Source organism: Silurus aristotelis (genome assembly GCF_946808225.1).
Source record: "Silurus aristotelis genome assembly, chromosome: 3".
NCBI classification, from domain to species: Eukaryota; Metazoa; Chordata; class Actinopteri; order Siluriformes; family Siluridae; genus Silurus; species Silurus aristotelis.
Window position 1 is genome coordinate 29,344,257 of NC_139576.1, and position 26,686 is coordinate 29,370,942.

A 26,686-nucleotide genomic window follows, 5' to 3' on the forward strand; every position below is an offset into this window, starting at 1 on the left:
ACTCAACCACAAATCTTACCAGGCTTTCAATGTGATTTCTTGACAGTTGGGCAGTTGCTTTAATTTCTAAAAGTTCTCAGCTCCACTGCCCCCACGGTGTACACACACACACACACACACACACACACACACACACACAATGGTGTTATGTTAGCATTTAGAAAGATTTGACTGTGTTTCTTAAGGTCTAAATGGTGAAAACATCATTACCTCTTACCCTCCTACATATTGTATGTCTTCTATTTGTGTATGCTCACACACTCTCATGCATAATAATAAGTCTCCAGAAATATGGTAGTATTGCCTATATATAGTTATTTATTTAAGTTTTGACAATAGGACAGTATATAATATTTTAAATGTCTTAGAGGCATGAATAGTTTAATGTGACTGTAATATGTGTTAGTGGGTGAAGCCATGAAGTGTTTGGACACTGATTCAGTAAGAAGAGTTGTAAAAATAGAAGGCTCTTACCCTGTCAGCTGTCAGCACTGGCAACTGTGATATAAGGATAAGCCCAAGGCCTAGAATTTCTAGGCTGTGTTGTATGACTACTGTGTCACACATGTATTCCTTTCTGACCATTTTACAAAAATGAAACTCTTGGTTAATTGGAGAGACTTAAATCACGGAAGAATTTTATATATTTAAAAAAATTTTTTTTAACTTTACTTTTTTTATTTCTACGAGTTCAAAGTATAGCTAAAATGCTGCCAGAAAGAAATGGCAGGATTTTGGTGGTTACTTTTTTATATTGGCATTTTTCTTTATGCTTAAATTTTGTAACCTTTGTATGTGTGATGTGGTGATATGGTCTGGTTTTGTCTCATTTCAATTGAAGAATTTGTAATGTTTGGGGATGAGGATGCTCTCTTATAAGGTGTAAGGTGTTCCATTCCTATGTGAGTTAACACCCAGGTACAGGATGCAGCCAGAACATACTGAGAGAGTTTGCCTACAAAATTAAAAGTATCAAGGTAGACAGTTGGCTAGTTAACTATACTTCTATGCAACAACACGTCTATGCTAAACTCCAAACAACTGTTTTCATAAAGCAAAGACCAGGATGAATTGGAATTAACATATTAATGGTAGTGAAAATTCATGCTGCCATTTGTCTGAAATTTTATATTTGCCAAAATATTTTTTTTTTCCTACAAGTGAGACAAATATAAAATGAAAGATTCTGTAAAAAAATGTCAGATTAAAACTAACCTGGAATGGAGAAAGAGGTTAATTTCTATTACTGTTTTTTTTTTGTTTGTTTTTTTAAAGATAGAAGGTTTTTGTAAGTGCTTAGAGGTGAAAGTAATCTGTGTGCCTCTCACTGAAAATCGCCAAATAAGGATAATCAGCAGCTGCTAGTTTTCCAGCCAGAAAAGACCCCAGCAAAAACAAAACGGCAACAAAAATAAACCACTGTAATAGTTCAAATTCTTCAGCAATTTGTTGAACCAGATGTTTTAGATAATCTGCTTTGAGTTTCAGACTTGGGTTTCTTCTGGGAAGTAAACATATTTTGCCGCATTTAACAATTTGCCAAAATGTATTAATAGTGTCTTCATATTTAACTGTGTGGACCGTTCATAACATGCAATAGCAAGTCTGTGAAATGAGCATAATTTTTATAATAATTGGCCTTTTGTGCTTTTTTTTTTTTTATTCCTTTTTAAGAAAAGCAGAATGCACTAGGGCTGTAACGATTTCTTGTGTAATGCGCTTACAAAAATAAATTAAGGCAAATGATTTGCCTCAATGATTCGTTTAGTTAATTTAACTACAGCACTGTTTCTCAAGGACCTTTATTATTGACTCACCACCCAATAAACTCTGGAGCTCTCTGGACAGGTAAACACAGACGATGCTGCAGAATAGAAAAATGCAGGAATGGGTAAAAACGGCAAAGATTCAAACCAAAGAGAAAATACTTCTTACCTGATTGCTCAATTATTCAATGAAACAATCGTATACAATACTCTAACCCTAGATTACTAAAATAATCAATAGCAGCAGCCCTAGAATGCACTGTGGTTAACATTTGGATGACCCAAGTGAAATCTTACTGGTTTACCTCTCCTAAGTAACTTAGAACCACATTCACATGGTGCTCCTCCATGCTTTTAATATATTTTGTTATTATATTATATTTTCACTGCTGCTACCTTCATTATTCACAGTTGGCATGGTTTTCTTAACATGTAGTGCTGCTTTATTATGGCCAGTTTCAGTCTCGCTTTATATTAGTTTAATGGCGTCTTGCTTGCATGACCATATTTCAGGTCATAGTGATGTAGGACTCACTTAAAGGTGGGTATACATACTTTGGTACTCGATGCCTCCAACTACTTTTTCTTTTTTGTGAGGGCTTTCAGTTTTCAGAGTTTCAATTTATTTATTGTGTGTATGTATTTATTCGTTTACTCTGAGGGATGAATGAACAAATAGTTTCAACTATTTCAACTATAGTGTTTAACTGTTCATCCCTCAGAGTAAATATCTTCTCCAGTGGCTATGTGATCCCTAGATTATATGTTTGTATACAGTCCATTATATATAATATTATACAATTTACATGTGTATAATTAGCTGTGTTGTGCACATGGCTAGTAATTTACCAGTGATTGATATTCATGACTTTAGATCCTTTATATGAAACATTGTTTAGGAAAAAAATAAAAATTTGGTTTGATATTTGGGGTATAGAACCCCAAATGAATGTTTTTTTTTTTTTCATGTATTTTGATGAATAAAAAAAAGGTGCATTTCTTTGAGTGCGTGTATATAATCACCCAAGTACTGTATTTCAATTAAACAAGTATTAAGAGGTGTGTGTGTGTGTGTGTGTGTGTGTGTGTGTGTGTACACGAGCACGCGCACACACAGTGGTACAGTATACCCTTTATAACTAAGTAGTGTTTAAGGTCTTTTCACATCAGCTCATTTTCTATGAATAGTACAGGAAGGGTGTGCTCTGTGTATACATGTCTGCTATCTAACTTCCTCTGCTGGTTAGAGAAGTTCACTATTAAGTTTGTAATACATGTAATCTCTTGGACCAATTTTAATTTACCAACAGATGTTTAAGTATATTAGGATATTTGGTGTACATAGTTTTGTGTGTTAGCATGTGAAATTTGCTTATAAATTCTCCTCATAAATAAAAGGTGATATTATCAAGATGTTTTCTTGTAGCAAAAACCAACCATATATACACATATGGATTGATAGTCCATACATGCATGCAGGATATTCATTAACCTTCTAGTTAATTAACAATAATTAAAATTGTTATCATAATATTAAAATAAAATTAATATATTAAAGTGAAAGTTTTTCTGCATTAGCCTTTCTGAAGTATATTTTAAGGGTAACAATAAGAACCAGACTTATTTTTAACAGATTCATCTACATCGTCCATTTTAACCCATTTCTTCCTCTCTCCTTTACGCTGTTCTTTATTGATGTAATTTAATTTGAGAATATAACAGCATAGAACATTTTATTGCATAAACATTAAATATCAGATTTTTAAACTAAATTTATGTAATTTTCCTGCACTTGAGGTCACTCATTTAGGTTGTTTTGTAGGGCCTTTAATTACGTTTTTCCAGAATTATGAAAAATTTCATGGAATCCAGATTTTTTTGTTTTTAGGTTGGAATTGGATTGAATAAGGGTTAACAGATTATAGTAAAACGTATTTTTTTTCCTCTCTAAGGCTGAAGCCAGACTGGCAGCTAAACGGGCTGCCAGAGCAGAGGCTCGGGAGATCCGTATGAAGGAGCTGGAGAGACAACAAAAAGAGGTAAAATCTATTTAAAATTATACCTTCAGTTACTGTCAAAGTTTTCACGTACAAATCATTGTGTACTTAATTCACATAAGTTTTGTTTATGATCATACAGAAACTACATTTTTGAGTAGATACCAATCAAAACAATTTCAAAACAGAGCGCAAGCTCTACCCTGATTGGTGGCTTGCTGCGTGCTTGACTAGTTCAGTTTTTATCCTCTTGTACATAAAAAGGAATGACTGATTTTACAAAATGTAGTAGTAAGAAGATATTTGACTTTGGAATGTAGTGGAGTTAAAATCTCCCCAAATGGAAATACTTCAGTAAAGTACAGATATGTGGAAAACCTACAATATATATATATAGAGAGAGAGAGAGAGAGAGAGATGATTTTTTTTTTTTTTTTTTATAAAGGTGATTTTCATACTGTAGTCATTACATTTAATTATTTTTAGTGTTTTATTAAAAATCATAATTTAGGATTAAGAAATGAAAAGCTCCATTTATATAAAGTGCATTGAAAAATTAAGAACAAGTAAAGAATGTCCAACATAAACTAGACTACTGCATTTTTTTTTTAATGTATGGACAGATAGTATAAGTGAATTGAGAAAAGATTGGTTTATCAGATATTTATTTTTTTTAAATGACCCAGAAGCACACCGAAGCATTTTCTAAAGCAGGAACTATAAAGGTAATGTTACAAATTTCATGTACAACATGGAGTCTCCCTGTTGCTTGAGAACAGAGTGAAGTTCTTGTTTGGGACTTAGCAAAAGTGTGAAAAGTTGATAATTCCCAAATTCATACTATAAATATAGTTATCCATCTTTACACTGCAAAGACTGATTATTTACATTTACATTTGCGGCATTTAGCAGATGCCCTTATCCAGAGCGACGTACAAAAGTGCTTTGAGTCTCTAGCAATGAATAAATCTACACTGGTACACAAGATTACAAACTTAATATAAATATAACTCTTGAATTCCACAAGGCAAACTTGGAAAGTGCTAATTTAAGTGTTTTAGGAAGTGGAAGGTTTTCAACCATCGCTTGAAGATAGTCAGGGACTCCGATGTACGGACATCTAGGGGAAGTTCATTCCACCACCTCGGTGCCAGAACAGAGAAGAGCCTTGAAGTGTATTGCCTCTCATTCTGAGAGAAGGTGGTACCAGTCGAGCAGTGCTGGAGGATCTCAGACAGCGTGGTGCAGTGCGAGATGTGATGAGGTCACTGAGGTAAGATGGTGCTGGTCCATTTTTGGCCTTGTAGGCAAGCATCAGTGTTTTTTTAATCTGATACGTGCAGCTACTGAAAGCCAGTGAAGGGAGCGCAGCAGTGGGGTGGTGTGGGAGAACTTGGGCTAATTGAACACAAGTCATGCAGCTGTTTGGATCATTTGCAGTGGACGAATAGCATTCAGAGGAAGACCTGCCAGCAGAGAGTTGCAGTAGTCGAGTCTTAAAATGACAAGAGACTGAACAAGCACCTGGGCAGCCTGTGTGGACAGAAATGGTCGAATCCTTCGGATATTGTAAAGAAAGAAATCGACAGAAGCGAGCCACATTAGTGACATATGGGAAGAAGGACAGTTCATTGTCCATAGTTACCCCAAGGTTATGAGCAGTGGCTGAAGGGGAGAGCAGAGAAGTCATGAAGTGTTATTTGGAGATCTTGACCTGGAGATGAATCACCTGGGATGACCAGCAGTTCTGTTTTGCTGGGGTTGAGTTTAAGTTGGTGAGCACTCATCCATGAAGATACGTCTGTCAAGCATGCTGAGATCCGAGCAGAAGCTATGGTATCTGATGGAGGGAAAGAAAAGATTTAGAAAAGTTTATCCTTATCACGGGTACAAATGTTTGATAATTCAGTCTAATAATTATTTCTCCTTATACAGTGCTGTCTATTTATCCTCTTTTTAGAAAGCTAATACAAACAGAAAAGCTATACAGAGGTCACACAAAAGTTAATAAACTAAAACGTGCACAACCCTGGCTTATCTTATTACCATGAGTAATTATTTCTGGGTTTTGTTAATTAAAGTAAAATAAAAATAAATTAAGTCAGGCTACATTGCAGGCTCAAAGCTCCCTTTCCATAAACACATAGAAGTAGAACTACTGCTATCGGGTATTTTAGTAAACGTATATTCTTCCAATTATTCCTTCAATTAATTGGATAAGAAGTACTTTTTGTTTATTAAAGAGCAATAATTAATATACAAGAGATAATAAGACGGGGCTCTTAAAATCAGTAAAATAAATAATTTGTTTCCTTTTTTAGAAAAATGTAATTTTTTATTGCTGTGATTGCAGTCTGTGAAAACTAAACCCATTTAGTGCATTTAATGGTCATATTACATAAAAATACAAATAAATAAATCAAAATATATAAATCAATTTTATTTCCTTAAACAAAATTGTAAACACACTGCAGGGTGTTTACATTATGTTGTAGTTTGATATGATCCCAAACTTTGGAAATTTTCTTCAGTTTGAATAGTCTCCTCTCCCCTCGCTATTTTCTACTCATTTTTCATTCCGCATCGTCTTCTGTGTTTACCGGTCCAGAGTGCTCCAGAGTTTAGTGGGTGGCACATCAGTAATAATTGTCTGTGGAAAACACAATGCTCTGTGTGTAGTTTTAGCATTGAGGCAAATAATTTGTATTTGATTTACTCAAGTTACTCGAGAAATCGTTTTAAGGTTCCCTGGTGGTCTAGTGGTTAGGATTCGGCCAAATCGAACGTGCGGATCATTAATACGGATGATCTGCTGTGGCAACCCCTAATGGGAGAAGCCGACAGAACGTATACTTGAGCAATCGTTTCAGCCCTACATAAAAGTTAAACTGTATCAGCAAGACAGACACTTACATTTAGTCAAACAAAACCCCTAAATGTTTCTATAATGATCCTGTAATAGGGATGAATTAGATCTAACCCAGAAGAAAACCTAACCACTTTATTTATTTATTTATTTTTCTGTGGTATTTATTGTGGTAAAACTACCTTCGGCTGCAGTTATAGTGGACAGACCTCTGTATGTCAACTTTGCACATTAGTGGATTGGATTTAGATTGCAGATTAGATTAAATTCAGATGTTGCATTAGATGTTGGTAAAAATCAATTGCTTTTCAGAAATGTCTTCGCAGGCAAATCTTTATTTTTTCATCTTGCTTTCAGTGCTGACTATTTTTTTTTCTTTGTTTTGCTGTGACGATGTTGTCAGGGTCATCATTTAAGCAGCTTCTTTCATCTGAACAGGGAATTTTGCTGGCTTCGATAGTGGGGATTTGTTTTCTAGATTAAAAAAAAAAAAGGGGGGGGGGGGGTCTGTTTAGCCATCTATTCATCCAAATGTCTATTGGAGATTCATGACAGTTAATTTGAGATTCATGCCAGTTTTTCAATTTTCCAAGATCTTATTTTATAGAAAATTATCAGAATTAAATTTAGGAAAATTTCCAGTGTTCCTGCCTATTGTATACCCCAAGTATCAAACACAGCCATGTATTAAACTCTGGTACATTTTAAAATTATTTAAACTGCTAGACTATTTGTTGGATGACTTTATGTTGCCCTTTACACTACATATTACTGGATTACACTAAAAAGTTGCACTACATTGACAACATTTGAAAAAACTGACTTTTTCAGCCATATGTGTTTTTTCTCATTTACACTTTAACATTTGGATGACACTCTTATCCAGAGAAACGTATTTATTTATATATATTTCTGAGCCAGTGGGGGGGTATAAGGGCTTTGCTCAGGTGCCCAGCAAAAGCAGTTTGTTGGTACTAGGATTTGAACTTATTAACTTTTGAGTACAAGTCCAACACCTTAACCATTTCTCCTAAACAGTTTTATAGGATACGTTGTATCTGAAAGCATTTTCACTTCACTTGAACTAGGAATCCCAAACCTGTTCCAGCATGACATTGTTCCTGTGCACAATGCAAGCACCATGGAAAATATACAATGGTGAAAATCAATATTGGATCAATGCTCTGGCACTTTATTGATAACAGGCACGATTCTGTAATAATAATCACTGCACAAACTCAAAAAGGGCTCTCGAAATCACGGACCGTGAACAAGGTTCACCGTGCTATCTACAAATGAATGTTAAAACTCTATCATCAAGAAGAAGCTATATGTCATTATTTTTGGAAACCATAGAACCAAGATATACACAGGATTTAGAGCATTTGCTTCCATCCAGGCAATGTCGTATTTAATATAGGTCTGGCATGTTTCAGCATGACTGTGCCAAACTATATTCTGCATCTATTACTGTACAACAGTTGAGCTTCATAGTATAACATTCCAGGTGCTGAACTGACCTGCCTGCAGTCCAGACTATTTGACTAATTGAAAACATTTGGCTCATCATGAAAAGGATATTATGACAGACTCAGGAAACTGTAAATTCTGTATCAGACATTAATGGACACTATTCCTGCTCCAAACTAGTCTCTTTCATCCCCAATGTATGCAGACTGTTGTACCACTTTGCCCAATGCCATAAATTTAACATTTCATCAAGTTTAACAGGTTTTTTATGTTATATTGTGGATAAAATATAGGTATGAGATTTACAAATCCTTGCATTCTGGTTTTATTTACATTTTAGTGTCTTTAGTCTCACTTTTTTCGAATTGGGTCTGTACATGGGTTGGAGTGGAAGCTCTTGAGAGGCCTGCTATAGAGATGCTGACATCAACCCTATTGAACACCATTGGGATGAATTAGAATGCTACCTACCCAGGCCTCCTCCCCGCTTTTGGCTGAATTAGCACAAATCTCCACTACCAGACTTCAAAATCTAGTGGAACATGGAGTGGAGGTTATTTTAACAGCAAAATGATGGAATGGGATACTCAAAAAATGTTGACGCACCTTTGTCCATTTAGTGTAGTAGTCAAATATTGTCAAGAAGTCCAACTGCCTCTTAACCCTTGTTAATAATGTTTATTTTTCTTCTTTGTCTTATCTTGTTTTGTCTTTACTGTTTACCCTCCTATCTGTTTCCTTTTGTCGTGTAGATTTATCAGGTTCAGAAGGTAGGACCATTGCTTGTCTATATGGTTTAACTCAAGAAATATTAACACTGATTTTGCAAGTGAGACAAAAAACTAATGATGCATAGAATGTATTTTTAACTGCTTGTTTGTTTCATATTTTTATTTGACTTTAACAATGATAGTTTGTGATTATCCCTTTTTTTATATAATTAATTCAGGGCTGCAGCTATCGATTAAGTAATCGAGTATTCTACTGATTAGTCCCTTGAATAATCAAATAATTTTATATATTTTTCTTCTTTAAAGAGCGGTACTAAATAAGGGAGAAAATAAGACGGGTCAAATGTAATTTGTTTCCTTTTTAGAAATTTTATGTAATTTTTATTGCTGAAATTGCAAACAAGAATATCTGTGAAAAATACTCATTTAATCATAAATAAAAATATATAAATCATTTTTAAATAACTCTTGTAAACTCTAAACCCCTGCGTACATGACACAGATGTGTGGAAAGTGGTGTGTGCATGTTTCCAAACCCATTTTGTGTGTACGCCACGTTTATAAATGAGTCAGTAATAATGGTCAATGCTTTTTGTATTCAAGTTACGCTAGGAATTGTTGTAGTCCTAAATTAATTGATTTTGTGTGTGAAACATAGTTGGTCACAGCTACAATGGAGTTTGTAGACAAAAGCATATTAAGAGTGATTTTAAATGGTCATTAAATGCAGAAATAAGAAAAGTTTCCGAAAGTTTTTAAAAAGTAAAAAAACTTTTTTTTAAAAACATTTGGATTATTGTGTCTGTAATCTTCTGCTCATGCTCCTGCAAGGTGCCAATAAATCTGCAGTTGACTGTAGATCTGCATCTACCAAATTAATTTTACCTTTGGCTAGTTTTATGTCTGCATGCTCTCACACTTCTTGTCATGGGGGGAAAAAAGTACACCTACCTCAATTCTGTGTGGTTTATGCCCAGGTTTAAGATCCAGCCACAGAATCTTAATTGGGGTTGAGCTCTGCACTTTGTCTTTGCCATTCGACACATTCATTTTCTAATTAAAACTATTTCTGAGGTTTTTATGGTGATGTGCTCAGTTTGTTTTTTGACTAAAGTAGTGCTGTGCATGTTTGGTCTTATTAATTTAAAGAATGTTATTGCAGAATCTCTATGGTTTGGTTAGATGTTGCAAACTTAATGATTTATATTCTTTTTGGGGCTACCTTTCCATAAAATCGAAATTTGTTCAGTCTTTTTTTTTTTTTTTTTTTTTTGTGTGTGCTGTCACGAATATAAACATTTAATGTACTTAAAGAGGCCTTATAGTCTGTGACTATACATGTACACAGCATGAAAAATCATTAGTTTCTAACTAAATTCTACTAATTTCTACTAGTTTAGTTTCTACATTACTCTTGTGTTCTGTCCTATTGCTATGTGCACTCTTTCTTCAGAAATACTTTGGACTGGAGAACCTGGACAGCAAATGGGGAGACATTGAGCAGTGGATGGTATTATTAATTTTGTTTGAGTGAAGAGCAGCTGTAGGAGCTAATATTTTATATTTTAATGTATTTTGCTATTTACTTTTTTTATTTAGGGTCTTTTTTTTTTTATTTGTATTTTTTTTTTAAAGCCATTTTGTAACACCAGTGTGTTTTAGTAAATGACACGAGCAGAAGGTTAATAGGAGAGTATTTATAATATTGTGTGTAAATGACTAAGAGTTGACTCTTGCTGTGGTACTATTTAAAAAGAACTGTGAAAAGTTAAGCAAATGGTGTGCAAAAGGGACTCTTATTGCTCGCTTATACTGTACAGTTGACATTTAGATTGCACATTCAGGTCAATTAGTGTGTTCGGGCAAAGATTTTGTTCTCTTTGGATAACAACCAACTGCAAATGCAACAAACTTATTAACAAAAATAATGTAAAATATATTTTACAATTATAAATATGAGCTACAACTACTGACCCCCTTTTAGGCAATACTTTGTGGTTATAATGTAGACACACATTATAGACACATGCCCTCTTTGAGGTTCATAACATTTCCAGTTGACCTCTTAATTATTGTCCTGATGGTGGAAATGGGCATTTTCAATGCTTTTGATTTTTTTTGTTATTGCCAATTCCTGTTTTGTAAAATTCAACACCTTTTGATGCAGATCACAAGCCAAATTTCTTTATTCATTCATGACAATGTTACCTATACTTTTTTACCAAAGCAAATAGAATGGGAATATACTTCAAAAATGTTACATATAAGTGTTCATATTTATTTCTATACAGTATTTTTGTGAACAATTTAACAGCATTTTTCAACATGTGTATGGTTTACCACCTTACAAAAACAAAACAAATGTGAATTGAGTTACCATTAATTTGGGATTTCCTATTTTGTTATTTATTTATTTTTCCCCATCTACTCTTTTCTTACTTTGCCCTTAAAAGGAGGACAGTGAGCGGTATACACGCCACTCACAGCATCATGTTTCGGTTTGTATAGCTTCTCTTCTCTTAACGTCATCTGCTGTTTCTTTCTAGTTTTCCATCTGTCCTTTTTAGGTTATATAATTTATGGAGTCTTGAACGTTTTAATATTGGCATGAGTTGCAGTAGATCCATCAGGTCTAACATGCTGTAAATTTGGATTAATATACATTTTATGATGCATCGTGAAGAACGATTTTATTAAACAAAAAACAAAACCACTATACAATTTTGGATTAGGATTGGATAGAATCATCTTGTGACCTTGTCTGTTTTTGACCTGTGTATTTTTACAGATGTCAGATGATGAAGAGAGTATGTTGGAGGGAAGCAGGAGCAATGTGCAGGTAAGTGGGCTTGAGTTTGATTGATTTATTTTAGTTTTGTGCAAGTATTGTGTGTATGTGTGTGTATGTGTATGTATGTATGTATGTATGTATGTATGTATATATATATATATATATATATATATATATATATACAGTGAGGAAAATAAGTATTTGAACACCCTGCTATTTTGCAAGTTCTCCCACTTAGAAATCATGGAGGGGTCTGAAATTGTCATCGTAGGTGCATGTCCACTGTGAGAGACATAATCTAAAAAAAAAAAATCCAGAAATCACAATATATGATTTTTAAACTATTTATTTGTATGATACAGCTGCAAATAAGTATTTGAACACCTGTCTATCAGCTAAAATTCTGACCCTCAAAGACCTGTTAGTCTGCCTTTAAAATGTCCACCTCCACTACATTTATTATCCTAAATTAGATGCACCTGTTTGTGGTCATTAGCTGCATAAAGACACCTGTCCACCCCATACAATCAGTAAGAATCCAACTACTAACATGGCCAAGACCAAAGAGCTGTCCAAAGACACTAGAGACAAAATTGTACACCTCCACAAGGCTGGAAAGGGCTACGGGGAAATTGCCAAGCAGCTTGGTGAAAAAAGGTCCACTGTTGGAGCAATCATTAGAAAATGGAAGAACCTAAACATGACTGCCAATCTCCCTCGGACTGGGGCTCCATGCAAGATCTCACCTCGTGGGGTCTCAATGATCCTAAGGAAGGTGAGAAATCAGCCCAGAACTACACGGGAGAAGCTGGTCAATGACCTGAAAAGAGCTGGGAACACCGTTTCCAAGGTTACTGTTGGTAATACACTAAGACGTCATGGTTTGAAATCATGCATGGCACGGAAGGTTCCCCTGCTTGAACCAGCACATGTCCAGGCACGTCTTAAGTTTGCCAATGACCATTTGGATGATCCAGAGGAGTCATGGGAGAAAGTCATGTGGTCAGATGAGACCAAAATAGAACTTTTGGGTCATAATTCCACTAAACGTGTTTGGAGGAAGAAGAATGATGAGTACCATCCCAAGAACACCATCCCTAGTGTGAAGCATGGGGGTGGTAGCATCATGCTTTGGGGGGGGGTTTCTGCGCATGGGACAGGGCGACTTCACTGTATTAAGGAGAGGATGACCGGGGCCATGTATTGCTAGATTTTGGGGAACAACCTCCTTCCCTCAGTTAGAGCATTGAAGATGGGTCGAGGCTGGGTTTTCCAACATGACAATGACCCGAAGCACACAGCCAGGATAACCAAGGAGTGGCTCTGTAAGAAGCATATCAAGGTTCTGGCGTGGCCTAGCCAGTCTCCAGACCTAAACCCAATAGAGAATTTTTGGAGGGAGCTCAAACTCCATGTTTCTCAGCGACAGGCCAGAAACCTGACTGATCTAGAGAAGATCTGTGTGGAGGAGTGGGCCAATATCCCTCCTGCAGTGTGTGCAAACCTGGTGAAAAACTACAGGAAACGTTTGACCTCTGTAATTGCAAACAAAGGCTACTGTACCAAATATTAACATTGACTTTCTCAGGTGTTCAAATACTTATTTGCAGCTGTATCATACAAATAAATAGTTTAAAAATCATATATTTTAATTTCTGGATTTTTTTTTTTAGATTATGTCTCTCACAGTGGACATGCACCTACGATGACAATTTCAGACCCCTCCTTGATTTCTAAGTGGGAGAACTTGCAAAATAGCAGGGTGTTCAAATACTTATTTTCCTCACTGTATATATATATATATATATATATATATATATATATATATATATATATATATATATATATATATATATATATATATATATATATATATATTATTAGTTTAGAAACTCAAAAGCAAGTCATAGCTATTTGTGATTTATGCTGGTGGTCTTGCTTTTATGTGTAGTTGGATTTGGATTTAGTTGGTGCACAGGCTGGGGTAAGAATAAATTTTTTTTTTTTTTTTTTTTTTTAATAATTATCTTAGTTTATCTATAGCTTACTGATCATCTTTTCTATATCAGTGATTATCCTGCTTTAATACACTTGTTATAACTAAAGCTAAATTCCAGGTTGTTCTTGAATTATCTTTGTTGTATTTGGGCAAATAAAAAATAAAAAAACCATAGGGTCAGGGATTCTCCTAGCACCTAGCTAAGAAGCATTGCTATAAATGACAATAGTAAATGCTTTACCGTGCAACAGTGCTGTGTCTTTAGCTGCATATTTAAAATGAAAATTTCAGGATCATTTGTTTTTGTTTTTTGTGTAAAAATACATTTTTAGTAGGTACAATAAGGAGAACTACACAGTTTTAACTTAAAACATGACCATTGTACTGGTCAGTCACAAATCACAAATAAAATATTGAGCATAGTATAGTAAGGCTTCGAACTATATTAGCTCTAAACAAACACAGCCAAGGAACATACATCTAGTTATTAGCAAAAGAGTTTCAGTCATTTGTTTTGAAGTAATAATTTTGTGGTCCTCACCAACTTCTTTTTTTAGACTTTTTATTATAACATTGATGTAGCATCAGTTCACCATAATCTAATTTATTTCTAAATTTTTTTGCAAACAACTCCATTTAGCTTTCCCATACATCATTTTCAAATTCTCACAAGATTGCAAAGAAGAAGAAAAAGAAGATGAAGGCCGTTTCTGATTTTGTATGTTATCAACACTAAAGATACAATTTTAGCACATACTTGCTTTTAACAATTGTATAAAAGGGCATTAATTTTGTATGTTCCTTTGTGCCATTATTTTTTTATAACAGAGTAATGGCTACGAAAATGATAACAGCACAATTTCCAGTCGGGTTAGTATCACTAACCATGGTGCTGAAAGGCCTATTGTATGCAATAACATATTACTAGTAGTTTTCAGGATGAATTGTTTTTACATGAAGCATGAACGCACATTCAGAAATTTCTTAAATAGGAGACAACTATTGCTAACATATGTTTTTATTAACAAAACATAATGATCTACTTTGCTTTGCTCAGAGGGAGGGTAATAAACTTGAAATTTGTTAAGCAACAGAACACTTGGCAATTTTAAATCTGTACAATTCTATAGCTGCCTTTTGGCGATGTTTAGAAAAAGCAACACTAGACAATAAAGGGTGTCCTGTATCCCAGTGGTCTCCAACCTTTTTTGCACCACGGACCGGTTTAATGTCAGACAATATTTTCACTGACCAGCCTTTAATGTGTGCCGGATAAATACAACAAAATTAAATAATACAACTGTCATAACTTTTTTTCAAAATATGATAATAAACGTGAATCCACTGTGGTGTTTTTTGTTAATTTTGCTCGCTCGGGGGTTTCAATTTAGCGGTTATGTGTTAGGGGGCGGAGCAGCACCTTTTAAGAAGGTAGCAGATGGAGGTAAGACATGTGACCGAGGCATCATGACCTGCATCAAAAGGGAGTCATAGACAGATGTGGCGGAGAAAATCCGGTCATTTTCCAAAATAAAACATCGTTCAAAATCAGATAATAAATAAAACGGAAATAATGCAAGTTATGTATTCTTTCTGTGCGGCTCGGTACCAATTGACCCGGGGGTTGGGGACCACTGCTGTAGCTCATGCTTTTTAAAGAGAGCAGTTGATGTCTCCATCAAGAAATTTCTACTTTTTTGTGAAACTGCATTAGAACCAGTATGATACCTCCCTAGGTGGTAGATGTGTGAAATCAGCCAACAGGTAGGGCAGAAATTAGTATTGAGTACATTTGGAAAAAGAAAACTGAAATTAAAGAGGCAGTTGAAAATGAGGGAGTAGAAAGTCATTTAGACTATAAATGGTAGGTAGCATCACACTGTTTGAATTTTTTTCAACAATTTAAATGACAATGGTTTACTACTGATTGGCTTGCTATTAACCCTCATTTTACTTATACAGTCTTACAAAAGTGAGTACACCCCTTACATTCCAGCAACCATGTTATATGTTCTCAAAGGACAAGACTATAGAAATGAAACTTGGATATCTAAACTTGGATTTATAGAAGTCAATGTGCAGCTTGTATAGTAGTATAGATTTAAATAACTGCCAACAAAAGTAAATGCACCCTAAGTGAACATGCCAGAACTGTGTCCAAAGTGTCAGTATTTTGTGTGAGCACCATTTGTTATGTAGCACTGCCTTAATTCTCCTGGGCATTGGCAACCTGGGCACAGGTTGTTGCTGAGATCCTCTTTCATGCCTCCATAATGACATCACAGTGCTGCTGGATGTTACACATTGCGCTTCTCCACCTTCCGCTTGAGGATGCCCCACAGGTGCTCACTAGGGTTTAGGTCGGAAGACCTACTTGGCCACTCCATCACCTTTAGCTTCCTCAGCAAGGCAGTTGTCATTTCGGCGGCTTGTTCGGGGTCATTATTATTTTGGAAAACGGACGTTCAACTTATTCTGAAGCAGAACATGATGCCTTTCCTTCACAAACTGTCACAGTACATGTCACTGTACTCAACTTCTTTGATGCACCCTTGCGAGGCCTGTTCCGAGTGCAACCAGTCTTGGAAAACCTCTGTATGACCTGGCCACTTTACTGTGACTCAGTTTCAGGGTGTCACTGATCTTATAGCCTCTGCATCTTTTTGGGGAGCAACAATTAAAATTCTTAAATCCTCCGAGAGCTCTTTGCTATGAGGTGCCATGGTGACAATTTAGTGGTCAGTGTAAGAGAATTGTACTCCAAGCACCAACTTTTAACTGCTAATACAATATACAGAAATTTGTATGGTCTTGTCAAGCAGATAAAAATATGAACATGATGAATATTGCATGGTTACATGCTGTACAGCTGTTATCACTTATGGTGTACTCACTCTTTTTGCTAGTTATTTAGAAAATAATGGCTGAATGCTTAGTTATTTTCAGAGGACAGTAAATCTTTACTGCTATACAAGCTGCACATTGACTACTCTAGAATATATCCAAGTTTTATTTTTATAGTATTGTTCCTTGAGAAGATGTACTTCTGAAATGTGAGGGGTGTACTTACTTTTGTGAGATACTGTTCATGTGTTAAGTGTCCGCCTTATCTTTTTAATTGCATGATCTTGCATGATATTGTAGGTGGATTTATGACAATAATAATATTGTTAAGGAGCATTTTGGACTCACAATTTTCATTGTGGTTGTCTACTCCATGCAAAACATTTTTATGCTATTTTATGGGTTTTTTTATGTTTGTGTATGTGAACCTTCCTCTTTAATTTAGTAGGGTTCAGTTATAGAGACTGAGATAACCATTTGTTCCCACTACTGTATGTCCATGTTGGTTTTGCTCTTGCTTACAAAACAGTAGGTGGATTGGCTACACTAATGTGTAATGTGTGAATGAGGTGGTATAAATTAAGAATTGATAAAATTTTGTCAGAAAAAGCTTGTACTTTGCCTACATGTTCTATTTCTATTCTTTCTGTCATGTTTCCTTCTTGTCTATTAGGGATCTTTATATGAAAAAGGTCTCTACAGTAGCTCTCTGCGTTCCAGTACCTGTAATGTAAGACAGATATCTGATGTATTCTTATCATGTGTGAAAACTAACAGCACTTGCTTTAAAAAATAATCATTATTTAACATTAGTGGACGTCTTGTAAAAACTTTTTTTTCACGTTTTAAAAGGAAAATTATAGCAACTAGGTGGTGTGCTAATGCCTGTCTTGAGCCCGACAACCCCCAAGTAACGGCACTTTAATTTACTTGTGACTCCTTTTATACTACAGTGATTTGCCAATTATTAGGATTGTTTTTATGTATTAAACAATTGTTTAACTTTTTATTGTTCTATGTAGTGTTCATGCATGTCAGCTGCCATAAGCGATAACTTGTTCTGCAATGTTGTCATTCACCCTCCAGCCACCTTTTTTTTTTTTTTTTAGTCTCTCTAAAAATAATGTAAACAAAAAATGGAGCTGGCTGACATTTAAGACTTAAATACATTGTACATACCTTTCTGAAAATGAAAATACTATTTGAATTCTATGGTTTTATGTTTCAAGACATAATGATCATCTGGTCCTTAGCAGGTCTTCGAATTTTTTTGTAAAAAAAAATAAATAAAAAAAAAACAAATTGTGAAACTGTGTTTGGAAAAACTGAGTGCACCCTTTGATTCAGGAGCAATAACTTGAAGTAACTGTGCTCTGTATGACTGTCAGTCTCTGACATCATTGTGAAACAAATTTTGGTTTACTTTTTTTTGTAATGTGTTTTCAGTCCATTGGGGTTTGCAGGCATTTGTCCAGGTTACCTGGACTTTTACTGGGCCGTTCCCACCTTGATTCTGGTTTTTTTGTTTGTTTGTTTTTTACCATTCTATTGTAGATTTGCCGGTGCTCTCAACGGCAGAAGCCGAAAGAAAGTTTTATATAAAAATTGACTCTTTAAGTAGTTAAAGCTGCTTTTGCAACAATTATAGTCTTGAGTCTTTTTGTGTACGAAGCAGCAAGCTTTGTACACGTGGATTTCCTGCCATTCTTCAGAGCAAATCCTCTCAAGGTTGGTCAGGTTGGACTGGCCCTAATGGGAGAAGCCGAAAAAGTTTTATTGTAGATTTTCCGGTGTGCATTGAACTATTGTCCTGTCACATGACCCGATTTAGGTCAGGCTTTTGCTGTCTAACACATTTGACTCTAGAATGCTTTGGTATACAGGAAGTTAATTGGCAAGTTAAAGCCTGCAAATTTGACAGTTGGTATGAGGCATTTTTACTGATATGTCATGTTCGGCTTTCACCAATTGTGGTGCTGTGCATTATGGCCAGACTTCTCCACTTTTGGTCTAATATACACAAAAAACATTGTTCCAGAAGTTTTGTGGATTGTTCAGATGCAACTTTGCAAACCTAACTCATGCCTCCAGGTTGCTTTTGTGCGCAGAGGCTTTCTTCTGGCAACCCTTCCAAACAACCTTTTTTTTTTTTTCCCCAGTATTTTTCTAATTGTACCGTCATTAACATTCACATTCAACAAGCAAACTGAGGCCTGTGGAGTCTGTTTTATTTATTTATTCATTTAGTTAGTTATTTAGTTATTTTATTTATTTACTTACCTGATTACTTACTCAATCATTTTTATTTTTTTTGCAATAACTTTGATCATTGCACAGGATGATATTGGTATCAATTGCTGTTATGTCCAAACCTTGAAAGATTTGTCAACTGTCTTGAATATTTTCCACTTTTATTTAATATATATATTTATTTAATATAAAATAAATAAAGACCGTGTAATTTGTCATGTATTATTAAGGTTTCATTAAACTAATTTTAAGATCTTTTTATGTCCCAATACATAAAACCATAGAATTCAAAGAGGATGTATATTAATTTTTAGATGAATGTAAATAAGTCCTAAAAGAAGGCAAATTACTATATATTTATTAGTTAAATTACAGCATGTTTTTTATTTGTTTTATGTATCCTCCATACATGTCCTTGTGAATCTGTTACTTCTGAAACAATAATAACAGCTAAAACTTGTCAGAGCTGTAGCAAACCGATTTATTTAACCTCTAATGCACTGTCCAATTCAGCAAGACATGTTCAACATGACCTAAATCAGTGTTCAACACTTTGGCCAAAATGTTGTGGACACCTGAACATCACACCCCATGTGTTTATTCCACAAGCTGTTACCTTACAGCACACAGTAGTCAGGGAGGTTTTTGTAGATTTCCCTATTACTGGATCTAAGAGGCTTAAAGCATGACATGCCTTTAAAACACAAGTAATCATTATAAAGACATGATGTGTTAAAATGAAAAAGCTCAAGTGTCCTGCACAATTCTGCTAAACAGATTTGAAACTAGTACTGGAGTTTCCTTAACATCAGAATCTGATCTCTAATGCTTATGTGTCTGAATAGGAACAGCCATGCTGCAAAACTCTAGTGAAAAGCCTTCACATAAGAGCTTATTATAACATCAAATGGGTCATAAAGTTGGTGTGATGTTAATAAACAAATATCATGGTCAGGTGTTCACAAATGGTGTGTGTGTGTGTGTGTGTGTGTGTGTGTGTGTGTGTGTGTGCGCGAGCTATAAAAACTTTGAGCATGTGTATGCAGTTCAATAGTGAGTTTTTGTCCGTCACTGTTTATTCATGGACTAGAGATGCACCATTTTCACTAATATACTATGAATTAATAATATGCACATTTATTTTTATTATGTTTTCTGAATGAGTTTTAACTCTGAACATAGTTGGTTTAATATTAAGCTTCTCAACTGTATTCAGTTGGTGCATTTCTGTCATAGATTGACTGACTGGATTGTTTGGAGAGATCTCCTTTTACCAAAATGTTGCACTTGATCAAAGAAACCACAGCCCTATTATTGGTTACGTATAAATGTGTTCATGTGTTTTCATTTCCTTAGTTGTCCGTGTATAGTGGTCTTTTGGGCTTAAGCTCCAGAACCTCCTCCAGGGCAGGTTCCAGATGTGCTAGCCCAGTGGTGAGCTTCTGTTTCAGTCTGAATGTTATTCATCTTCCTGTCTTATTCACCGATGACTTGTTACACCTCATTAATGCATCAGGGCTTATTGTGAAACTTATTGTAGCGTTTACTATAAAGTCATTCTGTGTCATTTCTGCCAATTTTTCGGACTGAATAGAAGAGTGACTGCAATAAGATCCCTTGATTATTATTATTATTATTATTATTATTTTTATTTTTTTTTTTTATTTATTTATTTTTTTTTTAAATGTTTTGTTTCAGTAACCATTGAAGAAGGATTAACATTTTATTTTACCATTTGTAAACATTCTTCTGTTAAAAGAGGATTAAACAAACAAAAAACACTTGGCATCTGTGTTTTTAAATGTTTTGTCACTGTATAGGCAAAGGTGTTGGGTTTTTTTTGGTTTTTGTTTTTTTAAATAGACGGGAATACATATGTGTTCTAGGATACAGAATTGTTTTATTCCATAACAAGGAATTTTTGTATTTTTATGTTTTGTGTACCAAAACCTGAGATTTGATCCTAAATATTGTGACCACAAGAGAAAAATGTAAACGCTATCATAGCAAAAGCAATGTTTCACTCTCTCATTCATATATATATATATATATATATATATATCATATTTTATATAATATGCACAGACTATCTCACGAAAGTGAGTAAACCCCTCACATTACATAAATAGTTTTAGTATAGCTTCTTAGGGGACAATACTCATAGAAATGAAACTTGGATATATTTTATAGTCAATGTGCAGCTTGTATAGCAGAACAAATTTACTGTCCTCTGAAAATAACTCCACATACAGCCATTATTGTCTAAATAGCTGGCAACAAATGTGAATACACCCTAAGTGAACATGTGAATATCTGGCGAATTCAGTGCCCAGGGGGGTTAAAGCAGAGCTGGATAACAATGGTGCTCACACAAAATATTTACACTTTGGACACAGTTTTGACATGTTCACTTAGGGTGTACTCACGTTTGTTGCCAGCAGTTTAGACAATAATGGCTGTATGTTGAGTAAATGTGTACTGCTATACAAACTGCACAATGACTACTTAAATATATACCAGTTTCACTTTATAGAAACTTTATAGAATATACATATGGTTTCTACTTGTGGTTTGCAGGAAAATAGCAGCAGCTTAGTGGCCAGTTTTTTGCGAAGGGCACCTAGCAGCAGTGGTTTTTCCAGAGATTTGGATCATGTAACCATTCCTGATATGCCAAGCGTGAGTGAACACAGCTCAGCATGTGATAGTATAATAGTACGTTCTTTTTAATAATGTGAAATAAGATATTGGTTTTAGAATATGATTCAGCCAAAACAGGAGTTTAGTGACTGCAATCTGACTGCATGGCATTGTTTGTTTGTTGAATGTTAAAAGGAAAAATAATTTAGTATGTGCATGAAATATTTACTTTTTGAGCACTAAGAATAAAAGGTTTGTATGGAACTGAAAGGTCTATGCTTGAGATGATTGACAATAGAATCAAGAATTGTAGAGAGATGGAATCACAATGGCTGTAAAGTTGGACATTTAGACAAATCATTATCCTGTCAAATTAATGAATGAGGGAAATATGAGAGAGAGAAAGTTGGATGATGTGGAGATGGTGAAGCAGGAAGTGGATAGGATTTATAAGGAGGAAGTAAAAGCAGTGATTAAGAGGGTGAAGAGTGGAAAGTCGGTAGGACCTGATGACATACCAGTTGAAGCATGGAGATATTTAGGAGAGATGGCAGTGAAGTTTTTAACAAGATTTTGGAAGTTGAGCGAAAGCCTGAGGAATGAAGTGTGCTGGTACTGATTTTTAAGAATAAGGGAGATCTGCAAGACCTGCAATATCTTATTTGCTTTGAGAATGTTGATGGAGAAATATAGAGAAGGACAGAAGGAGTTGCATTGTGTGTTTTGTGGATTTAGAGAAAGCGTACGACAGGGTGGAGAGAGGAGTTGTAGTATTGTATGAGGAAGTCAGGTATGTCAGAGAAGTATGTGAGGGTGGTGCAGGACATGTATGAGGACAGTAGTGAAGTGTGCAGTAGGAGAGACAGACCGGTTTTAGGTGGAGGTTGGACTGCATCAAGGATCAGCTGAGCCCTTTCCTGTTTGCAGTGGTGATGGACAGGTTGACGGACGAGGTCAGACAGGAGTCTCCATGAACTATGATGTTTGCGGATGATAGTGATTGTGGTGAGAGTAGGGAGCAGGTTGAGAAGAGCCTGGAGAGGTGGAGGTATGAGCTGGAGAGAAGGGGAATGAATGTCAGGAGTAAGACCGAGTACTTGACAAGAAAGAGAGATGCGTGTTCGAGTGAGGGCAGTGGAGTGGTGCGGTTTCAGGGAGTAAAGGTGGTGAAGATAGAGGGGTTTAGGTAGTGCAAAGTAATGAAGTGTGTTATGAGAAGTGAAAAAAAAAAGAGTGCAGGCAGGGTGGAGTGGGCGGAGAAGAATAATAGAGACGGTGGCATTGAGTAAAAGACGAGGTGGAGCTGGAGGTAGCAGAGCTGAAGATGTTGAGGTTTTTGTTGAGTGACGACAATGGACAGGATTAAAAATGAGTTTATTAGAACAAATCAAGTAAAAGAAAAAAAAACTTAGATACACATTATTATATTAAACCGATTTATTATGCAAGAAAGCTCAGCTAAATATTTACAGGTACTTCATCCAAAATACACTGCATTCAGGAAGTATTCATAACTCTTCACTTTTTTGCCGATACCACAATTGTTTAAATAATTATTTTTCCTTCATTAATCTGCATGCAGTACCCTATAATGACTAAGTAAATACAGAATTCAAGAAATGTCCGTAAATTCGTTTTTTTTTTTTTTTTAAATCATGTAAGTATTCAGACCTTTTACTCAGTTTTTAGTTGAAGGCTATTTTGCAACAATTACAGCCTTGAATCTATTTGGGTCTTACTTGACAAGGTTTGCATACCTGGATTAGTGGCTTTTCTGCTATTCATCATGGCAAATCCTCTCTAACTTCGGTAAGAAAATGGACCTTTGGTAGACAGCCACTTTCATGTCTACAAAGATTTTCCATAGTGTTCAAGTCAGGCTGGGATACTCTAGGACAGGGGTTTTCAACTGGTTCTGTGCCAGGGAGCACCATTCTGACTAACCACTATTGTGTGTGTGTGGTGGGGGGGGTTGTACTCCTTACCTGTTAGTGGGATTTCTGGGCGTGGTGACTTCCATACAGTCTGCCTATTCGTGGTAATATAGTGGTACATAGTGACAGCCTCATATCATTCTCTGGTTCTAGCCTTGCCCTGTACTTGTTCTTTAGATATGCCAGTGTGGAAAAACCGCTCTCACAAAGGTATGTAGTCTGGAAATGTTTTGAAAAATAAATTATGGGAAAAAAAAGTGACTTTAATAGTAAAATTATGTAGGCTGTCACAGGCCACATGCAATCCCGGTTGAAAACCCCTGCTCTAGGACATTTATACAGTTGTCTTTAATTCACTCCTGTGTTGTCTTGGCTGTGCGGTTAGGGTTGTTGTCATGTAGGAAGGTGAGCCTTCAACCCAGACTGAGGTCCTAAGCGCTGTGGAATAGGTTTTTGTTAAGGATATCTTTGTAATTTGCTCCACTTAGCTTTCCTTCATCCCTGACCTGTTGCTCAGTTCCTGCTGCATCAAAATGCCCCTACAGCATAATGCTGCCATTATGATGCTACACTATTGGTTTAGGCAGGTGATTATGTTGCAAAGGGTCTGAATACTTGTGTATCTGAGATATATACTGTAATTTCCGGACTATTAAGCGCACCCAAATATAAGCCGCACCCACTGAATTTTAGAAAGATTTTTATTTTGAACATAAATAAGCCGCACCTATCTATAAGCCACAGTGTCTACACTGAAACTAATGAACTTTACACAGGCTTTAACGAAAGATAGTGTCTATTACACGGTGTAACGGGTGAAATATGTTGTGGCTCCTTTAAGAGCAGAGCGGCATTTTGGGGATAGCCTGCCGCCGCTTTTTTTCCGGTATTACTGCACGTGTGCAAGGCCGAGGAATATGTCCTTATTATTTTCTGATGCTCATTTCTAAGTTTCTTTGACTAACCCATAACACTGTTGCTAAGAAAAATAAAAAAAGCACGAGTTTTGGAAACCTGTCTGTGCTTATATAATTTCTGTTGCAACTGGAGTTAGCCCTTCCATGACCCAGACTCAACACGCTACAATGGCTTGTATTTAAACAGTAGCCTACCAAGAAAGTCATTGTTCACCGTCTCCCTCCTTCCTTTCACAACAATTTCTCTCGAGAGTTTTTCTTTTGGCATCGTCGTGCGTTTAAAAATCACCATCGGTGAAGCTTTTCTCCCGATGCCGTGCAGCTCAACACAGGTGAAGTGCGTTTTTTTTTCATGCCTGGTTGTTTTCAGCGTGATGAATGATTCTCATTTCCTGTTGACAGTCCGAGTGAGCGTCAGGTCAAACGTCAGAGGAACAACAACCAATTTTTGATGTGGTGCGGCCCGATTCAGTGGGCGCGCATCTGATTTGATATAAAGAGTTTTATTTCAACCCGTTCGGCAACTTCATTGGTCTAATGTTTTGGTGCTCAGTTGAAGTTTGTGAAACCGGGAAAACCCAGGAAAAAAATTTATCTATAAATTAGCCGCTTCGTTGTTTAAGCCGCGGGGTTCAGAGTGGGGAAAAAAGTAGCAGCTTAGTCTTATAGTCTATTAAAAAAAAAAAAATATGTAAATTTTATATATATATAATTTTTTTAATTTTTTTCTTTTTTATTAAACAAAAATCACATACATTTCTAGAATTCTGTTTCCCTTTGTCATGATTTCTTTTTGCTGTTATGAAATGATGTTTACTTGTGAAAAAAGATGTGGACACCTGCCCAGAAAATGTTTATATGCTTTTTGTACATCTTATCTACATTTCTAGCTATAAATACCTTCATACTTTTGAGATTTTGTTGTACTAAAAATGCGGTTGTAGAGATTTGTGCTTATTCAGCCACAAGGACCTTAGTAAAAAGGTCAAAGCTCTACAGCAGGGCACTAAAGATCTACTCCAACCCGTGTAAAAATAAATGGAGCTTTCTTTGTGCACATAGCACAAAAGAACAGGTACTGTACGCAAGGTAATGGTCATGTTGAAAAAGTTTTGGATCTCCTACTTCAAGTGAGGGAATATTTAATGCTACCGCATCCAAAGACATCCAATAAAATTGCCGCAACCTTATAGACAAATACATTATGACACGTCTGTTACCTCAAAATGTACTTCTGGTCATTGCTTCTTTCTTTTTGCCCTCATAGCCACAAGCATGAACTATTGTCAGTTACCAATAGTTTGAGTGTGATGGGATAATTGTACAGTGGTATGAAAAAGTATTCCTTTCTTTCCAGCTGTTAAGATTTCCATTGCCTGAAATGATAACAGGAGCGAACAGGATTTTTTTTTCTCAACATTTCTTATTTAAGTTGATTGTAGCATCTGTTTGTGGGAGTGTTTTTCTTCCACAAGCACTGAAGTACTTGTCAGGACAGAAGGGTCAATGATGGGAACAAAATATTGAGAAAGCCTGCAGCTTTCCTCAAGATATTTGTTTGGCAAATAAAAATAAAGTATTTCCTGGTCAGATCACAGGTTAAATCTACTAAAACCTTTGGAATGACTAGAAGAGAAAATCCTGTTTTTTTTTTTGTTTTTTTTTTAATTTCTGTTTTTTTTTCCTTTTGAGGTTATAACGCAAACTTCTTTGTGTTTATGCTTTCTTAGTAAATGTGTGGGGAAAAAGGCTTTACTGCAATTTCTGTTGTACATTTTCTGCTTACAGTTAGACGATGGATTGGATAAAGATTTTTTAGAAGAGGTTAGCAAAACTTTTCTTTGTTTTTTGCGCATATTTAAAAAGTTCTAATGCAGTTATAATCAAATTAACATCTTTAATTGACATGGATTCATTAATTTTTGATTAAGGGCTCCTCTCAAGCATCTATTCTATCCATGGTGACTCTGACTTCTTCACGCAAAGGAAGTGGTGGTTCGTCTGTTACTGCAGATACAGAGACATCCTTACAGGACATTAAGGTACACTGTTACTTCTACTTTACTATACCATATGCTATGGAAAATAAGAATTTCATGAATAAAAATCAAGTATTAATATTGCTGAGTATTCATATAATGTTTAGTGTCTTTAACTTTACCGCACAACAAGCCAACATAGTGTGTACGGAAAGTATTCAGACCCCCTTAAATTCCTCACTCTTTATATTGCAGCCATTTGCTAAAATCATTTAAGTTCATTTTTCTTACTCATTAATGTACACATAGCACCACATATTGACAGAAAAACACAGAATTGTTGACATTGTTGCAGATTTATTAAAAAAGAAAAACTGAAATATCACATGGTCCTAAGTATTCAGACCCTTTGCTCAGTATTTAGTAGATGCACCCTTTTGATCTAATATAGCCAGGAGTCTTTTTGGGAAAGATGCAACAAGTTTTTTACACCTGGATTTGG

General features: G+C 35.5%; 1 protein-coding gene across 43 annotated transcripts in view; it reads left to right on the forward strand.

Annotated features, from left to right (window-relative positions):
• lrrfip1a (leucine rich repeat (in FLII) interacting protein 1a) overlaps positions 1-26,686 on the forward strand; it is a 52,710-nt gene that overhangs the window by 2,110 nt on the left and 23,914 nt on the right. For 4 of the 43 annotated variants that reach the window (XM_083537694.1, XM_083537695.1, XM_083537660.1 and 1 more), the window contains exons 2-14: positions 3,719-3,805; positions 8,852-8,869; positions 10,284-10,340; positions 11,284-11,328; positions 11,619-11,669; positions 13,573-13,605; positions 14,261-14,338; positions 14,449-14,490; positions 17,138-17,194; positions 20,071-20,148; positions 21,292-21,393; positions 25,994-26,029; positions 26,137-26,247. In XM_083537694.1, the coding sequence (XP_083393820.1) occupies positions 3,719-3,805; positions 8,852-8,869; positions 10,284-10,340; positions 11,284-11,328; positions 11,619-11,669; positions 13,573-13,605; positions 14,261-14,338; positions 14,449-14,490; positions 17,138-17,194; positions 20,071-20,148; positions 21,292-21,393; positions 25,994-26,029; positions 26,137-26,247 (795 nt within the window). The remainder of the gene's footprint in view (positions 1-3,718; positions 3,806-8,851; positions 8,870-10,283; positions 10,341-11,283; positions 11,329-11,618; positions 11,670-13,572; positions 13,606-14,260; positions 14,339-14,448; positions 14,491-17,137; positions 17,195-20,070; positions 20,149-21,291; positions 21,394-25,993; positions 26,030-26,136; positions 26,248-26,686) is intronic. The other 39 variants (XM_083537696.1, XM_083537684.1, XM_083537697.1 and 36 more) reach the window with 29 other exon arrangements.